The sequence below is a fragment of the Oncorhynchus masou genome, chromosome 13 (assembly GCF_036934945.1).
Source record: "Oncorhynchus masou masou isolate Uvic2021 chromosome 13, UVic_Omas_1.1, whole genome shotgun sequence".
NCBI lineage: Eukaryota > Metazoa > Chordata > Actinopteri > Salmoniformes > Salmonidae > Oncorhynchus > Oncorhynchus masou.
Window position 1 is genome coordinate 37119139 of NC_088224.1, and position 19828 is coordinate 37138966.

The 19828-nt window shown below is 40.2% G+C and overlaps 1 protein-coding gene across 1 annotated transcript in view; it reads right to left on the bottom strand.

The window, feature by feature from the left end:
* Positions 1–802, bottom strand: part of LOC135552227 (class I histocompatibility antigen, F10 alpha chain) — a 37720-nt gene extending 36918 nt beyond the window's left edge. Inside the window, exon 1 of the mRNA XM_064983727.1 lies at positions 648–802. Within this exon, the coding sequence (XP_064839799.1) occupies positions 648–705 (58 nt within the window). The 5' untranslated portion in view covers positions 706–802. The remainder of the gene's footprint in view (positions 1–647) is intronic.
* Positions 803–19828: the final 19026 nt, after the last annotated feature.

Sequence of the window (19828 nt, forward strand, 5' to 3'; positions counted from 1 at the left end):
TGGTCACTACAGAGCATGGTTCGAATCCCGCTTGTATCGCAATTGGCCGGGATTCCCACAGGCCGGAGAACAATTATCCCAGCTTCCATAGGGGAGGATTTTGCCGGGGTATGTCGTCATTTTAAATATGAGTTTTGTTCTTAACTAACTTGCCAAGTTAAATAAAAGGTTCAAAAAAAATAATCAATTTTGGTGGCAGCCCCAAAAGTGATTTTGAATATCCAAAACTCCTACAGATCTACATTTAATTTAATTTATAATTACCATATTGCATAAATCCATCAATCATATTTTTTTGTATCGAAATAAAGAACGTAGACCTAGGCTATAGTATGTCTCTGCATCCAGTACGAATGAAGTTAGAATGAAGGTAGTTTTGCGAGCTAACAAGCGTTAGTTAGCGCAATGCTATCTGGAGCCATTGACTTCCACTCATTGCGCTAACTAACGCTAGTTAGCAACGTCCTTCAAACTGCATGCAGACATAAAAATGATATCTACGAGTTCATCTGGCTCTGAGGAAGTATATACAAGACTTCATTGCTAAAATCCAGTATAATTAATGTCCGCATAACGATAGGCCTTAAATAAATTACCTACATAAACGAAATATATTTATGTAAAATCTAAAATAACTTTATACTGACCAGCAGATGCTGTATGAAGAAGGCCTATTCCGAGCACCAGCCTGATAATACCATTCATGTTGACGAAGTATGTGTTATCTCCAATAGATATTATATTCAGATTCTCTCTAACTGCGTTACCCACTTCAGTAGTATGGAACGACTGTGGTGACGTTTTTTTTCTTATCAATTTATATTGCGCTTGTATGTCGTTTTTTGAGCCAATGATAATTTAGCCAGCTCAAGCATCAATAGAATCCGGTCGGAACAGAGCAGCAAAGGTTCACTTACGAAACTGAAAGTAAGTTGTGTGTTGTCAGTAAACCATTCAGCCAATAATAGTGCTCTCATTGGGCCTGGGGCTGGGGGGTCTATATATTTTTACGATTAACTTTGATGGTTTACTGCAACTCAAGATAATGTACACTACCGGTCAAAAGTTTAGAACGCCTACTCATTCAAGGCTTTTTCTTTATTTTTACTAGTTTTTACATTGTAGAATAATAGTGAAGACATCAACACTATGAAATAATACATGGAATCATGTAGTAACCAAAAAAGTGTTAAACAAATCAAAAATATATTTTATAATTGAGGTTCTTCAAAGTAGCCACCCTTTGCATTGATGACAGCTTTGCACATTCTTGGCATTCCCTCAGCCATCTTCATGAGGTTGGTGTGCCTTGTTAAAAGTTAATTTGTGGAATTTCTTACCTTCTTAATGTGTGTGTGGGGGGGGTTCTTCAAGTGCAGTCGCAACAACCATCAAGTGCTATGGTGAAACTGTCTCTCATGAGGACCGCCACAGGAAAGGAAGATCCAGAGTTACCTCTGCTGCAGAGGATAAGTTCATTAGAGTTACCAGCCTCAGAAATTGCAGCCCAAATAAATGCTTCACAGAATTCAAGTAACAGGCACATTTCAACATCAACTGTTCAGAGGAGACCGTGTGAATCAGGCCTTCATGGTCGAATTGCTGCAAGGAAACCACTACTAAGGAACACCAATAAGAAGAAGAGACTTGCTTCGGCCAAGAAACACAAGCAAAAAAGATCACAAAAGATATAAATAAGCTCTCCACAATGAATTTCTATCGAACAAGCATTTCAGAGCTGGCGACAATTTAAATGTCATCCCCCTGAAAAAAATAGACCAAATATTACAACAAATATTATGGCTGAACTCAAATGTGTTGGTTGATAAAACACCTGTATTTATGGGAAAGATGTTTGAAAAGGGTATTTTGTTCTTAAATGACATTGTAAATTGGAATGGTAGAGTTATGTCCTTCATGGAGTTATCAGAATTGTACGGAAAGGTCTGCTCAATCCAAGAGTACAACCAATTGATTACAGCATTGGGGGGTTCTTTGGGGTGGGGAATGGAAATAATTGTATTTTTTATTATTATTTTTTCTTCCTGGGGGGGACTGTGGAAGGGGTCTCGAATGGTTGAGGGACAGCTTTGAGGAACTGTGAGGGGATCTTGGAGGGTTCGGGTTCAAGTTTTTTGGCCTGGTGGTAGAGCGGTCAATGTACCCTTGAGCAGGGCATTCACTGCAAGTCTATTGTATCTTTCCAATATTCAATTAAAAAAGTAAAAAAATTAAATAAAAGAAACACAAACAATGGACATTAGACTGGTGGAAATGTGTTCTTTGGTCTGGAGTCCAAATTGGAGATTTTTGGTTCCAACCACACTTAACCGACATGGCTACCACAGCATTCTGCAGTGATACACCATCCCATCTGGTTTGGACTTAGTGGGACTATCATTTGTTTTTCAACAGAACATTGATCCAACACACCTCCAGCCTGTGTAAGGGCTATTTGACCAAGAAGGAGGGTGATGGAGTGCTGCATCAGATGACCTAACCTCCACAATCTCCCAACCTTAACCCAATTGAGATGGTTTGGGATGAGTCGGACCGTAGAGTGAAGGAAAAGCAGCCAACAAGTGCTCAACATGTGTGGGAACTCCTTCAAGACTGTTGAAAAAGCATTCCAGCTGAAGCTGAGAGAATGCCAAGACTGTGCAAAGCTGCCATCAAGGCAAAGGGTGGCTAGTTGAAGAATTTCAAATATAAAATATATTTTGATTTGTTTCACACTTTTCTGGTTACTACATGATTCCATATGTGTTATTTCATAGTTTTTGGTGTCTTCACTATTATTCTACAATGTAGAAAATAGTAAAAATAAAGTAAAACCCTTGAATGAGTAGGTGTTCTAAAACTTTTGACCGGTAGTGTATGAATCCAGAGAGTGTGTTCAGGTTCAAATACAGTGAGAAACAAAAGGTCTATGAATGAAAAACATACACATTTTTTCTTTCATCTTTCTCATTGACTATATATAAAAAAAATACATTTGTCATCGCAGATGTTTTTGATTACACAGTATACTTTCAATGTAATTTTACTGAAATTATGCAATCATCGATATTCCAGTGCATAAAGGACATCAAAGATTTTTGTCAACTTTTAACTTGACCTCCCTTGCCTCTTGAAATGGAGTCTCTAGAGAGTGATGCAGATCAGTTTTCATGGTTAGTTAGTCAAAGCACTAGAGCTTGAGGCTCTTCTTCATCTCTGTTCTGTTCGTGCTGTATCTCTCTGTTACACTGAGATCATGTAAAAACAGAACATGGTCCTAACCAGCATCACTGCTAACACACCTAATCGACTCAGTAAGAAGTCCTAGCCCTTTGCTAGAATGACCCTGTATTATTTATGACTAGACTTATAAATGCAAAGACAGCTTGATCGTTGACAGGTTATTGTAGATGTACAGTTGAAGTCAGACATACACTTAGGTTGGAGTCATTAAAACTAATTTTTCAACCACTCCACAAATTTCTTGTTAACAAACTATAGTTTTGGCAAGTCGGTCAGGACATCTACTTTGTGCATGACACAAGTCATTTTTCCAACAATTGTTTACAGACAGATTATTTCACTTATAATTCACTGTATCACAATTCCAGTTGGTCAGAAGTTTACATACACTAAGTTGACTGTGCCTTTAAATAGCATGGAAAATTCCAGAAAATTATGTCATTGTTTTAGAAGCTTCTGAGGCTAATTGACATAATTTGAGTCAAGTGGAAGTGTATCTGTGGATGTATTTCAAGGCCGACCTTCAAACTCAGTGCCTCTTTGCTTGACATCATGGAAAAATCTAAAGAAATCAGCCAAGACCTCAGAAGAAAATGTGTAGACCTCCACAAGTATGGTTCATCCTTGGGAGCAATTTCCAAATACCTGAGGGTACCACGTTCATCTGTACAAACAATAGTACGCAAGTATAAACACCATGGGACTACGCAGCCGTCATACCGCTGGAAGGAGACATGTTCTGTCTCTTAGAGATGAACGTACTTTGGTGAGAAAAGTGCAAATCAATCCCAGAACAACAGCAAAGGACCTTGTGAAGATGCTGGAGGAACCAGGTACAAATGTATCTATATCCACAGTAAAACAAGTCCTATATTGACATAACCTGAAAGGCCGCACAGCAAGGAAGAAGGCACTGCTACAAAACTGCCATAAAAAAGCCAGAGTACGGTTTGCAACTGCACATGGGGACAAAGATCGTACTTTTTGGAGAAATGTCCTCTGGTCTGATGAAACACAAATGGAACTGTTTGGCCATAATGACCATCGTTATGTTTGGAGGAAAAAGGGGGAGGCTTGCAAGTCGAAGAACAGCATCCCACTCGTGAAACACGGGGGTGGCAGCATCATGTTGTGGTGGTGCTTTGCTGCAGGAGGGACTGGTGCACTTCACAAAATAGATGGCATCATGAGGGAGGAAAATTGTGGATATATTGAAGCAACATCTCAAGACTTCAGTCAGGAAGTTAAAGCTTGGTTGCAAATGGGTCTTCCAAATGGACAATGACGCCAAGCATACTTCCAAAGTTGTGGCAAAATGGCTAAAGGACAACAAAGTCAAGGTATTGGAGTGGCCATCACAAAGCCCTGACCTCAATCCTATAGAAACTTTGTAGGGAGAACTGAAAAAGCGTGTGCGAGCAAGGAGGCCTACAAACCCGACTCAGTTACACCGGCTCAAAATTCACCCAATTTATTGTGGGAAGCTTGTGGAAGGCTACCTGAAACGTTTAACCCAAGTTAAACAATTTAAAGACAATGCTACCAAATACTTCTGACCCACTGGGAATGTGATGAAATAAATAAAAGCTGAAATAAATCATTCTCTCTACTATTATTCTGACATTTCATATTCTTAAAATGAAGTGGTGATCCTAACTGACCTAAGACAGGTATTTTTACTAGGATTAAATGTCAGGATTTGTGAAAAACTGAGTTTAAATGTATTTGGCTAAGGTGTGTGTAAATTTCCGACTTCAGCTGTAATTCCCCACCTCTGAAATTTGACATGTCCTTCTTTAGCAAACAGTATGTCAGGTGTATTTGGATAATAGAAAAATAAAATCTCAGTGTCTCTGACAATTGACACCAAACTGACAATAAATAATTTTAAGACAAGCCAGTCTAGATACTGCAAGCATATTGTGGTAGGCCGACATACAGGGAGGTCTGGCAGCAACCTACTGCTGTAGGCCTAGTTCTTACAATGGTCTTGAGTCAAATCAATAACATGCTTTGATGCTAAAGAGGAAAAACCTATGCCTATAGCCTGTGTAAAGTATTCTCAATGGGCTGTGTGTGGTTTGGAAGGATGACACAATAGAGCTATCTCAGGGTAAGGTCTATGGAGGTTTATTTGGCATACTTTATGTGACCCATTGAAGGATGTACATTGTGTTAGATCTAGTTCCATTTGATAGGAAATGGTTTTATATCATCACATTGAAAAACACAGCAATAAAATAATACAGCATTGAATTGCAATGGTAAGTACCTTTTATATACAATGGAAAGTGGAGTCAAACAGTGTTGAGGTAAGTCCCACACCCTTTCCCGTAAGTACGTCAGTATGCAGCCATCTTGTGTCTGTCTATCCTCAATCCTGAGATGGCCGACACACTGAAGCATCATGGTTTAACATAATCAAACTGCTGAGTGAGATGCTTTACTTTGAAACATTCTTTGCTTGTTAGCTTACATTATTTTCATTTAAAAAGTGCTTTTGTCTCACAATGGGCTGCTGATTTTCTTTTAAACAGAGCCAGTGTATACTAGCTGAAAACTCATTGATCATAACTACAGTAACTACAGGTCCAACCAAGTCATCTTTGATCATATTTTCACATTTTCTCTCCCCAATGAAAATATGTTCTGGAATTGTTTAACACTACCACAGTGTGTTCTGGTATGTATGTGGAGGGGATAACCAAATCAAGTTCAGTTAGTTAATAAGTCTGTGAATGGAAAGTCCCTGATAAGATTCATAAAAGGGATCAAACCACATGCCACAGTGAAGGATAAACAATGCCACAGTGAAGGATAAACAATGCCACAGTGAAGGATAAACAATGCCACAGTGAAGGATAAACAATGCCACAGTGAAGGATAAACAATGCCACAGTGAAGGATAAACAATGCCACAGTGAAGGATAAACAATGCCACAGTGAAGGATAAACAATGCCACAGTGAAGGATAAACAATGCCACAGTGAAGGATAAACAATGCCACAGTGCCATCTATAGGTAGACTGTAACTCTCCTCACTACTGTTTCAAAGAAATCACCTGATGAGTCACTTGACTTTTGATTGTCTTTGTCCCTCCAGGGCAAAGATTCCTCTAGGAACAGATCGAGGATCCGCTTCCCCTCCCCCAAATGCAAAACTGACCCAAGATCAGCATCTTAGGGCAACTTCCCCCTACTCCGTCTCAGTCATGCTCAATGTAGGAGTTGCCTCTCATCACAAATCTTGGATCAGATTACCCTACTTCCAATCCTAACATAAAAAATGGGTGGTGAAAGAAATATGGGGTAAAGTGGTTGGGGTAAACTTCTATCGACATGCACCAGGATGTAAGATCATCAGAGTAGAAGCCAAAGCTTATTAATCAGATGAAAGTATCAGGTCATGGAATCCTTTTCGTTACCTTGTTTCTCTGCATTCTGCAAACAGTCAGTATATTCTGTGACATTCCGACTTGGGAGGACTGAAACATGAGATATTTTCTATTCAAAAGTTAGCTGATTTAATCTGTTGAATGGATGTATAAAACATATTAGGCAATATTTGAATGGCATTAGAAGTTGAATAGGATCTTTTTCATTATAACAAAAAACATGTTTTAGCAATAAAGTCGTTATGGTTAAAATGCTTGCTGTGGTGTTATGGATGTTATTTCACACATAAAAAAGAAAACATCATGGAATAATGAGTGACTGCTGGGTATGATGATGTAGGTGATATGAAAACACACCAGTGGGGGAATTATGATCCAATGGGAGATGAAAGAATTACAATGTCATCAGGCACCAGGCAGAACGGAGAAACATAAGTTGAAAAAGAAAGTGCAAGTAAATGTCATTGATTAGTGAGATGTTTTAATGGTGATACAGATGAATAAATAACATATATTGTTTATAGTTATATACAATAAATATCTTGTGTGATATACAGTATATCACAAAAGTGAGTACACCCCTCACATTTTTGTAAATATTTGAGTATATCTTTTCATGTGACAACACTGAAGAAATGACACTTTGCTACAATGTAAAGTAGTGAGTGTACAGCTTGTATAACAGTGTACATTTGCTGTCCCCTCAAAATTACTCAACACACAGCCATTAATGTCTTAAACCACTGGCAACAAAAGTGAGTACACCCCCTAAGTGAAAATGTCCAAATTGGGCCCAAAGTGTCAATATTTTGTGTGGCCACCATCATTTTCTAGCACTGCCTTAACCCTCTTGGGCATGGAGTTCACCAGAGCTTCACAGGTTGCCACTGGAGTCCTCTTCCACTCCTCCATGACGACATCACGGAGCTGGTGGATGTTAGAGACCTTGCACTCCTCCACCTTCCGTTTGAGGATGCCCCACAGATGCTCAATAGGGTTTAGGTCTGGAGACATGCTTGGCCAGTCCATCACTGCTACTTAATATAATGTTTACATACCCTACATTATTCATCTCATATGTATACGTATATACTGTACTCTATATCATCTACTGCATCTTTATGTAATACATGTATCACTAGCCACTTTAAACTATGCCACTTTGTTTACATACCCTACATTACTCATCTCACATGTATATACTGTACTCGATACCATCTGCTGCATCTTGCCTATGCCGCTCTGTACCATCACTCATTCATATATATCTATGTACATATTCTTTATCCCTTTACACTTGTGTGTATAAAGTAGCAGTTTTGGAATTGTTAGTTAGATTACTCGTTGGTTATTACTGCATTGTCGGAACTAGAAGCACAAGCATATCGCTACACTCGCATTAACATCTGCTAACCATGTGTATGTGACAAATAAATTTGATTTGATTTGACCTTTACTCTCAGCTTCTTTAGCAAGGCAGTGGTCGTCTTGGAGGTGTGTTTGGGGTCGTTATCATGTTGGAATACTGCCCTGCGGCCCAGTGTCCAAAGGGAGGGGATCATGCTCTGCTTCAGTATGCCACAGTACATGTTGGCATTCATGGTTCCCTCAATGAACTGTAGCTCCCCAGTTACATTAACCAGTGTTATTCCATTAACCAGTGTTATTCCATTAACCAGTGTTATTACATTAACCAGTGTTATTACATTAACCAGTGTTATTACATTAACCAGTGTTATTACATTAACCAGTGTTATTCCATTAACCAGTGTTATTACATTAACCAGTGTTATTACATTAACCAGTGTTATTACATTAACCAGTGTTATTACATTAACCAGTGTTATTCCATTAACCGTTGTTACAAGGCCTATTCCCAGCACCAGAAGGATAAAACCCTTCATTTCAACGTTGGCCCCTGAATTCCTGATGTGTTTTCTCTGCCAATCTTTCCCTCTTGAGGCATCAGGCACAAATTATCAGAAAAAAAACAATATTAGCTTGTATATCATTTTTCAACCAATTCCAATTGAGCTAGCTCAAGCACCAGTAGCCTAAAATCTGGGTGGAACCAACCGGCAGAGCTTGATTTAAATAAAATACAATGTTTTACGAAGCTGAAAGTAAGTGGTATGAATTTCAATCCACCATTAGGCCCAAAACAGTGTCTCCAGAGAGTGCATGTAGGTTCAGACATAGTGGCAAACTAAAGACCTATAAATGACCAAATGACATATTATTTATGTCAATATCTATGTCATAACCTCACATGCCCCTTGGAAGTCTAGATTAGAGTATGCTGATTCATTGTCATGGTCATCAGCACTAGTGTTTGAGGCTGTTGTTCATCTCTGTTCTATTCCTCCTTCTGTTAGACTGAGATCATGTATATTAACAAAGCAGTGTCCCAAACAGCATCACTCCAGCACGGATATGAGTTCGTAGGTTTCAGTGTCAGCTTGTCATGAAAACACAGCACGTGTTGCAGGGGGAAATGAGGACAGACAAGCAAACTACTGTAAAACTGTATTTGATCTGAATCAGAAGAAAAGGCCTGACAGTCATAATGTAATTAAGTCTGTGATAGTTCAACGGATGTAATACAGATACATACACTAAAAGGTCACCACATCAATGCGAGGACCTAACACTTTTTATAATGACCTGTATTACGGTCCGACTTGGGAATGAGAAGCCATATCTTGATCTTTGCCAGGTTCATGTAGTTATACAGTAGGTCCCCAGCTCTAAAATGTACCACAACGCGTTGACAGGTCATTCTTTGGCGTATGTCAGATGTATTGGGATAAAAGAAATAGACAAATAGTCTGTGACAATTGACAATAAAGTAATATATTTCTCATCTAAGACAAGCCAGTCTAGATAACCTGCAAGCATATGGTGGTAGGCCTACATACAGGGAGGTCTTATAGCAATCTACTGCTGTAGGTTTAGTTCTTACAATGGCCGTGACTCAAATCAATAACATGGGAGGAGGATGACTTTGATGTGAAAGAGGAGAAACAATGTATTTTTCCTACAGTGTTCTCCGAGGGCTTGTGGTTTGGGAGGATGACACAATAGAGCTATCTCAGGTCGTGTCTACACTTGACACTTACATGCAACTTCTGCTATCAGAATAGATCACATTGAAAAGACAGGTCTAGAATCACAAAAGTCGCTTTGTGGTCGAAACAGTAGTTGCATGTGTTAGCTGGCCTCATAAATGCTAGCCAGCAAGCTGATATTTAGAAGAAGAAAAAACTTTTTTGTTTGGCTAGAGTTATCCTAACCCGTTTGCAATCCCTTTAGCATTGCTTGCTAGCTTGCTGGCTAGTTAGCTACAGTAGTTAGCTATTGCCATAAGTTGTTGTTGTGTTATTATCATATTTAACCTATTCCACTGTTTGTACAATGTATACTGTAATTTGAATATGGTGCAGGGAAAGGGTAAGAGGACACACTGTGGACACGGTAGACACATTTAAATATGATACGTTCGGAATTCCATGATCAGAACTCTATGATCAGAATAAAAGCTGCATGAACTGTCAAGTCTAGACACGGCCTCAGGCTGTGGTCTATGGAGGTTTATTTGGCATAATTATGTGACCCATTGAAGGAGGTGCATTGTGTTGGATCTAGCTCCATTTGATAGGAAATGGTTTTATATTATCACATTGAAAAACACAGCAAAATGTGTTAAAAAAAAAGAAAGAATACAACATAGAAATGCAATGGTAAATACCTTGTACATACAGAGGTGGGAGGACTCAAAAGTGTTGAGGTAATCCCACACCCTTTCCAGTAGAGCGTCAGCATGCAGCCATCTTGTGTCTATCTATCCTCAATCATGAGATGGCCGACACACTGAAGCATCATCTAGTTCTAGTAGCCTATACATGGTTGTTCATTTCCATACTGCTGAGTGGGATGCTTTGCATTGATGAATATGATTTGTTTGTTATTGTCATGAATATACAATCTCGCTATTCAACCATGGTTTTTTGTCTCACTCTGTGTAAATACGTATATACTAAATTAAATACAGTGGCAGGAGATAATAGATGTAAACTTTTTGACCATGTTGTAAAGTAACTACAGCATTAACCAGGTTTCATCTTATTGTTCACCAATAATTACACATTCTCTACCAGACGGAACCATGTTCTGGAAATCTTGCCCACTCCCACAGTGTGTTCTGGTATGTGCGTGACGGGAATAACCAAAGCAAGTTCAGTTTGTGAATGGAAAGTCCCTGAAATGAACAATAAGAGACAAACCAGCCGTTGCACAGGCTACAGTGAAGGATAAACAATGCCACAGTGCCATCTATAGGTAGACTGTAACTCTCCTCACTACTGTTTCAAAGAAATCACATGATGAGTCATTTTAAATGTTGGTGTCTGTCAGGTGAAGTTTCCCCTAGTTTCCCCTACTTATTAGGCATCTGATTTCTTCTGTTAATTGGATGTATAAAAATATTTCAGCAAGATTACATTTTGAATGACATTAGAAGCTTAATAGGATCACTTAATTATATATATTGTATAATTACTATTTTTTGCCAATACAGTCACCAAATGTTTGCTATGGTGTTATGTTTATTTCATACATAAAAAATAAAAATGAGTGACTGTTGGGTATGATGCAGTAGATGACATGAAAACACACCAGTGGAGGAATTATGATCCAATAGGAGATGAAAGAATGACAATGTCATCAGGCACCAGGCAGAACTGAGAAACATAAGTTGAAAGAGAAAGTGCAAGTAAATGTCATTGACTACTGAGATGTTTTAATGGTGATACTGATGAATGTGTTTAATTATAGGGGTTCCTGGAGAGAGGTTTGAGAACCACTGATATGGAGGCATCAATAATGCTTACATAATCTACACCAGTTCACTAGTCTTTCTCCAGTAGACAACTGGTCATTCAGATGCTTTCTATGACATAGATCTGCCTTGTCTGCCATGTTGCTTCCCATGGGTGAACTATAATGAGGGTTGTAGGTGTGTGTTTTCTTTTCATACATGTCTGATTAGTGATAACAGTAACTGTGTCTTAACAGCCATGTTGATGTCTGGCCTGAGGGGTCAAAGGTCAAGTAACTAGATGAGCTGTGAGGGCAACAGTATAGCCTGTGTACCAGAGAATGAAGGGGACAGTATCTGAGTTGTGATGTCATCAGATAGTAAATCAACCGTATATACACATTTATGATTGTAATCCTCAACCTAACAGTTACATAGAAAAATAAATCACACAAAATATATTTTTTAAATAGCCTGGGTACTGTTTCTGCTCTCTTACCAACTCTTTGGCATGATAGCACAAACCTACTGGCACTCAGGCCACCCCCAATGTGTCTGTTATAAAACTGTAATGATATGAGAAGATCATTTGTACAGAATTGTTAAGAATAATGGCTCCGATGCTCGTCTTATGTGGCAGGGCTTGCAAACTATTACAGACTACAAAGGGAAGCACAGCCGCGAGCTGACCAGTGACACGAGCCTACCAGAAGAGCTAAATCACTTCTATGCTTGCTTCGAGGCAAGCAACACTGAGGCATGCATGAGAGCATCAGCTGTTCCAGACGACTGTGTTATCACGCTCTCCGTAGCCAACGTGAGTAAGACCTTTATTAAACAGGTCAACATACACAAGGCTGCGGGGCCAGACGGATTACCAGGACGTGTGCTCCGGGCATGTGCTGATCAACTGGCAGGTGTCTTCACTGACATTTTCAACATGTCCCTGGTTGAGTCTGTAGTACCAACATGTTTCAAGCAGACCACCATAGTCCCTGTGCCCAAAAACACAAAGCCAACCTGCCTAAATGACTACAGACCCGTAGCACTCACGTCCGTAGCCATGAAGTGCTTTGAAAGGTTGGTAATGACTCACATCAACACCATTATCCCAGAAACCCTAGACCCACTGCAATTTGCATACCGCCCAAACAAATCCACAGATGATGCAGTCTCTATTGCACTCTACACTGCCCTTTCCCACATGGACAAAAGGAACAATTATTATTTTCCACCATAATTTGCAAATAAATTCATTAAAAATTCTACAATGTGATTTTCTGGAATTTCTTTTCTACTTCTGTCTGTCATAGTTGAAGTGTACCTATGATGAAAATTACAGGCCTCTCTCATTTTTTTTAGTGGGTTAACTTGCACAATTGGTGGCTGTCTAAATACTTTTTTGCCCCACTGTACATCCACAGTAAAACGAGTCCTATATCGACAAAACCTGAAAGGCCGCTCAGCAAGGAAGAAGCCACTGCTCCAAAACCACCATAAAAAAGCCAGACTACAGTGTGCAACTGCACATGGGGACAAAGATCATACTTTCTGGAGAAATGTCCTCTGGTCTGATGAAACAAAAATAGAACTGTTTGGCCATAATGACCACTGTTATGTTCGGAGGAAAAAGGGGGTAGAACCTCATCCCAACCGTGAAGCACGGGGGTGGCAGCATCCTGTTGGGGGTGCTTTGCTGCAGGAGGGACTGGTGCACTTCAAAAAATAGATGACATCATGAGGTTGGAAAATTATGTGGGTATATTGAAGCAACATCTCAAGACATCAGTCAAGAAGTTGAACCTTGGTTGCAAATGGGTCTTCCAAATGGACAATGACCCCAGGCATACTTTCAAAGTTGTGGCAAAATGGCTTAAGGACAACAAAGTCAAGGTATTGGAGTAGCCATCACAAAGCCCTGACCTTAATCCTATAGAAGATTTGTGGGCAGAACTGAAAAAGCGTGTGCGAGCAAGGAAGCCTACAAACCTGACTCTGTCAGGAGGAATGGGCCAAAATTCCCCCAACTTATTGAGGAAAGCTTGTGGAAGGCTATCCGAAACGCTTGACCACAGTTAAACAATTTAAAGGCAATGCTACCAAATACTAATTGAGTGTATGTAAACTTCTGAACCAATGGGAATGTGATGAAAGAAATAAAAGCTTAAATAAATAATTATCTCTACTATTATTCTGACATTTCACATTCTTAAAATAAAGTGGTGATCCTAAGACAGGGAATTTTAAATGTCAAGAATTTTGAATGTATTTGGCTATGGTGTATGAAAAGTTTCGACTTCAACTGTATACTCAAATGTACTACTGTGATGATGACTATTAGAATTTTACTTCACAGTAAGTCTTTTTAAAAATCTGATAATGACAAGATCAGAGATGTACTGTATGTAACAAATCACGTCAAAGTTTATTGGTTGGGTACACAGATTAATGGATGTTACCGCAGGTACAGCGAAATGCTTGTGTTTCTAGCTCCTACAGTGTAGTAATAGAATATCAATACAATACCAATATGCAAATTATTCAGAAAGTCCAAAACAAGAAAGAAATGCATCCCTTATACAGTAAACATGTATCCAAAACAAAGTTGTAGGGCTCTTTTTGATGGGGGGGTTCACACTGCTTTAACAAGATTCCAATGGCCGATACAGTACTGTAATACCAAAATATATGCCAGTACTATGACTACGGCTAACTACACTGAGCAAAACTATGAATTCATCATGCAACAATTTCAAAGATTTTACTGAGGAAATCAGTCAATTGAAATAAATTCATTAGGCCCTAATCTGTGGATTTCACATGACTGGGAATACAGATATGCATCTGTTGGTCACAGATACCTTAAAAAAAGGTAGGGGCGTGGATCAGAAAACCTGCCAGTATCTGGTGTGACAACCATTTATTTGCATCATGCAGCACGACATCTCTTTCACATAGAGTTGATCAGGCTGTTGATTGTGGCTTGTGAAATGTTGCCCCACTTTCCAATGGCTGTGCGAAGTTGCTGGATATTGGCAGGAACTGGAACATGCTGTGGTACACGTCGATCCAGAGCATCCCAAACATGATCAATGGGTGAAATGTCTGGTGAGTATGCAGGCCATGGAAGAACTGGGACATTTTCAGCTTCCAGGAATCGTGTACAAATCCTTGCAACATGGGGCCGTGCATTATCATGCTGAAACATGAGGTGATGGCTGCAGATGAATGGCACGAAAATGGGCCTCAGGATCTCGTCACGGTATCTCTGTGCATTCAAATTGCCATCGATAAAATGCAATTATGTTCGTTGTCCGTAGCGTATGCCTGCCCATACATAACCCCGCCACCATGTCAGATGTTCTTTACCATTCGGCCATCAGATTTGCCACCAATGCTCCTTATAGGACACATCACCTCACTCAATACTCCTCTGTAAACTGGTCATCTCTGTATACAGGTCACAAGACTCACTGGTTGATGCTTATTTAATAAACCCTCTTAGGCCTCACTCCCCCCTATCTGAGATACCTACTGCAGCCTTCATCCTCCACATATACTGTGACATGCACATCCCAAAGCACACACATCCCTGGGTCGCTCCTCTATTCAGTTCGCTGCTGCTAGCGACTGGAACGAGCTGCAAAAAAACAAACAAACTGGACAGTTTTATCTTCATCTCTTCATTCAAAGACTCAATCATGGACACTCTTACTGACAGTTGTGGCTGCTTCGGGTGCTGTATTGTTGTCTATACCTTTGTTGATGGAGTTTATATGAATGACTAGAATATTCCACCCTGAAGCCATACAATATGTCTGAGTATGAAATTGATTAGAATTATGTATATCCATAGGCTGTTCAATATGTCTATAATAGTATCTGAATAACAGACAGACTGTCTGAGCAAGATTCAATGCCGACCTTGGCTGGGGCCTCTGGGAGTACCTCCCAGCATCTCCCTGTCTTGAGGGAGGACGGGGAGTAAGTCTCACGGGGTCCCCTAATCTTTGTCGGCTGGGTAGCAGGACATTGTGTGCTAATGTTAGTGTGAATGTGTGTGCGTATGTTAGTGTGAATGTGTGTGCGTATGTTTTTGTGAATGTGTGTGCGTGAGAAGCCATTATAAAATGAATTGTTTTGTACAACAGAGCAGCGAGCTCATCGTGAATAAACATTATTGACTCTTTTAGCTGGGCCTCCGTCTGCTCATTTCAATCAGTATCTTACAAATCCTGATTTAGCAGACGGAGTAGTTTAATTGAATTGGTTTCTGAACATTGAGAACATAATTCTCGTAACAACCTTCTTGCCTTATAAGCTGTTGTCTGTGCCCAATAAGGTTTGTACCATGTTGTTCTACTGCCATGTTGTGTTGCTACCATGTTGTGTTGTCATGTGTTGCTGCCATGCTATGTTGTTGTCTCAGGTCTCTCTTTGTGTAGTGTTGTGGTGTCTCTCTTGTCATGATGTGTGTTTTGTCCTATATTTCCCAAAAAAATATCCCGTCCCCACAGGAGACCTTTTGCCTTTTGGTAGGCCGTTATTGTCAATAAGAATTTGTTCTTAACTGACTTGCCTAGTTAAATAAAGGTTAAATAAATAAAATAAAACCTCCAACATTGGGCACTCTGTTCACAACGTTGACATCAGCAAACTGCTCACCTACACAACCTCATACCCTCTCTGCCATCTGTCCAGTACAGTTGAAACTGGGATTCATCTGTGAAGAGCACACTTCTCCAGCATGCCAGTGGCCATCGAAGGTGAGCATTTTCCCACTGAAGTCGGTTACAACACTGAACAGCAGTCAGTTCAAGACCCTGGGGAGAACGATGAGCACACAGATTAGATGGCTTTTGACAGTTTGTGCAGAAATTCTTCAATTATATAAACCCTGAGTTTCATCAGCTGTCCAGGTGGCAGGTCATTGATGATCCCGCAGGTGAACAAGCCAGATGTGGAGGTCCTTGACTGGCGTGGTTACACGTGGGGCCGGTTGGACGTACTGCCAAAATCTGTAAAACGATTGACCATGTAACATCATACAGTATGGAGCGCTTACAGTTTTTCCCAATTGTTTACACACTAAAATTGGAACTTGAAATGCAATCACCGAAACCTGAAACTCATGTACCAAATCCCTAAACCAAGTCTGTTAAATTGCAAGCACAATTCCTGCTTTACACTCAGTTTTCAATTCTATTTCACACTTTTTGCAAAACACGACACACAGTTCTCTACATTAGGCACAACATTCAAAACTAAAATCTCTTTAGTCCCTTTGGAAAGCAACACCAAACACAATGCCAAGCTCTATACACCAATTGGCAACACCCACTCCTCACAGGTGTAGCGCTAGTTGCTGAATGGTTCACTTAGAAATCAGAGCTTTAACACTATAAAAGGCCACAGATGAGCTCTCCGGTTTTGGAGGAAAATGGAAGTCAATGGTGAAGCAAGAGCTACAGGTGAAGGAATGAGAGTGAGAGTAAGAGGATGAGGACGGGGATGAGGAAGGACAGTTGTCTCAGGTGAGATCAGGGCCATATTGGTTGACCATGTGCCTAACCATGGATTGAGTATGAGGGAGGCTGGGCAGAGAGTTCAGCCCCACCGCTACACGGTTACATCTATCATCCATACATTCAGAAATGACAACCGGTAGGTTACCTACCATCTACACTATGCTCTTTCTTTTTGTATACTGTAGTATACTGCAGTCCAACATATCAGTAGGCCTATGTTACTCAGTGATTGTTGGCCAATGTTACAGTAATGTAATTTCATATTGAAAGAAAATAGATTATCTTAGCTTACTGTAACCAATCATATCATATTTGTGGATCTTCTGCAGAACTGAGAGACGGCCAGGCCGTGGTGGGAGACACCGGCTGTTCACACCAGAACAGGAGACCGCTATTGTGAACATGGTGGTGGCAAACAATACTATTAGACTACGAGAAAAATCCAGAACCACATAATTGCAGACAACACAATATTCAATAACATTCACCAGGTGGGCTTGGACTGTGTATTACAGCGCAACCGAAACCAGTTAAAACAGGTCTATAAGTTGCCATTTGAGCGAAACTCAGAGAGGGTTAAAGAACAGCACTATGAATATGTGCAAGTCAGTACTATACTGTGAATTTACTATCATATCAGCACTGTATAGACACATTACAGCACTGTGATCCAGTGTATTGTGCCTCACCATATTGACTGCTCTAGGTCTATGTCACACATTGTCTTGTCTGTTACAGAGAGTCTTGGAGCTGGATGCCACTGCAATTCAGCACGTTTAATATTTTCATTGATGAGTCTGGCTTCTACCTAGCCAAAAGAAAGGGACGGGGATGGAACATTATTGGCCATTGTGAATGTCCCTGGACAGCGTGGAGGGAATATCACCGTGTGCAGCCGTTAGCCAGCAAGGTGTCCTCCATCATCATGCCAACCTTGGTCCCTACAACACCGCCCTTCTCATCACATTCCTGGACACACTACATGGCATCCTCATTCCAGCCGAGCAGAGGGGTGGACCAGAGCGAAGCAGGTATGTTGTCATCTGGGACAATGTGAGTTTCCACCGGGCTGCTCTGGTCCGCAACTTGGTCATCAACCACCCACAATTTATTGTTCTATACCTCCCACCATATTCCCCATTTCTAAACCCAATTGCATAGTTTTTTTCGGCATGGCGATGGAAGGTCTATGACCGCCATCCCCTCACACACTGCCTCTTCTCCAGGCAATGGAGGATGGATGAGGTGAAGTTGATGTGGGGGCTTTCGACGGCTGGATCCATCACTCCAGAATATTCTTTACCCGCTGTTTAGCCAGGAAGAACATCGCTTGTGATGTAGATGAGGTGCTGTGACCAGACCACAATAGGCGGTAGGACGCAGCCTAGTGTCTTTCTTACATTTTGCATGTGTTTTTGTCTTTGTTTTTAGAGTTTTGAAAGAATGAGCCACTCTCATTTTTGTACAGAAAACCCTTTATCTTACTGAATGTTTTTCCTGGTTTTCTCCTGTTGGGTATGGAAAGTGTTACATACAAAACACAAGTGTTGTCACGACTGTCTTCCTGGAAAGGACCAAGGTGCAGTGTGGTGAGCGTACATTTTACTTTATTATTGTAAATGTCACCAACAAAACGACCATGAAGCTTACTAGGGCTATAGTGCCACTAACAAAGACAACTACCCACAATAACAAAAGGGAAAAAAGGCTGCCTAAGTATGATTCCCAATCAGAGACAACGATAGACAGCTGTCCCTGATTGAGAACCATACCCGGCCAAAACATAGAAACAGAAAACATAGAAATAAAGAAACTAGAATGCCCACCCTAGTCACACCCTGGCCTACCCAAAATAGAGAATAAAAGCCTCTCTATGGCCAGGGCGTGACAAGTGTTCGGCCTATGCGATAATAAGCACATCTTCATAGTGGACTTTATTGTAGGTGCAAGGATGCAACAGGTGCAACTATCTGCTTAGGCTCTAAATCTATAGGCTACTACTGGACATTGACCTACATCTATATGTCAACATACACTTATTTGCATGGTTTTAATATAGGCTATGTTCTAACATGTATGGTGCTAGGCTGCTTGCATCATATGGAGCTGCAGCATATAGGCAATTTATGCGGGTGAAAAACGTGACCTTCTGCTTGAGCCCTACTTGTCCTTGGCAAACGTCATCAAAAGTTAGAACACATATCATGGCAATTCAGTGGATCAATGGATCTAGGCAATTCAGTGGATCTATGGTAATATGCCTGTATAGGCTATAGGGGGTTCAATGGCTACACATATAATATAATACAGAAATCATGTATTTTTGTTAGTTTGTCGATATAATTTTGGTTTTATATTTACATTTAAATACTTGTTTGACCTATTATTCAGCTTTTGGCGCAGTAATACCCTATGTGTTTATCAAGCCAGGTCTGGTCATGTTTGCAAAAACAGACTTTCTTGTATTTTGTAGCTCAGACTTGGGGTTTGGCACAAATACATCTTTGGGATGATTCTGGGATAATTTTCCAAGCCCATAACTCTGGGGAACATGTGGAGCTCAGTGGTGCAACCCAAAGGTACATTTTAACCACACTTTAATGATTTGTAAATCATGAATAGATTGACATATCATAGTGTGGCTGTACATGAAGGTTCACTACGGGACAGTTATTAAATCATGTCGGCCCCACATTTCAAGCTTGAATTTAATGACAAATTTTTTTAAATAAAGTGCACCACTTAAAACCCTGAAATTGCATGTGCTGATGCGGTAAAATTGTATTTAGGTATTAATGAAGGTACATTTCATGTTACACGTCAATTGTAATGATATTGGTGAAAAA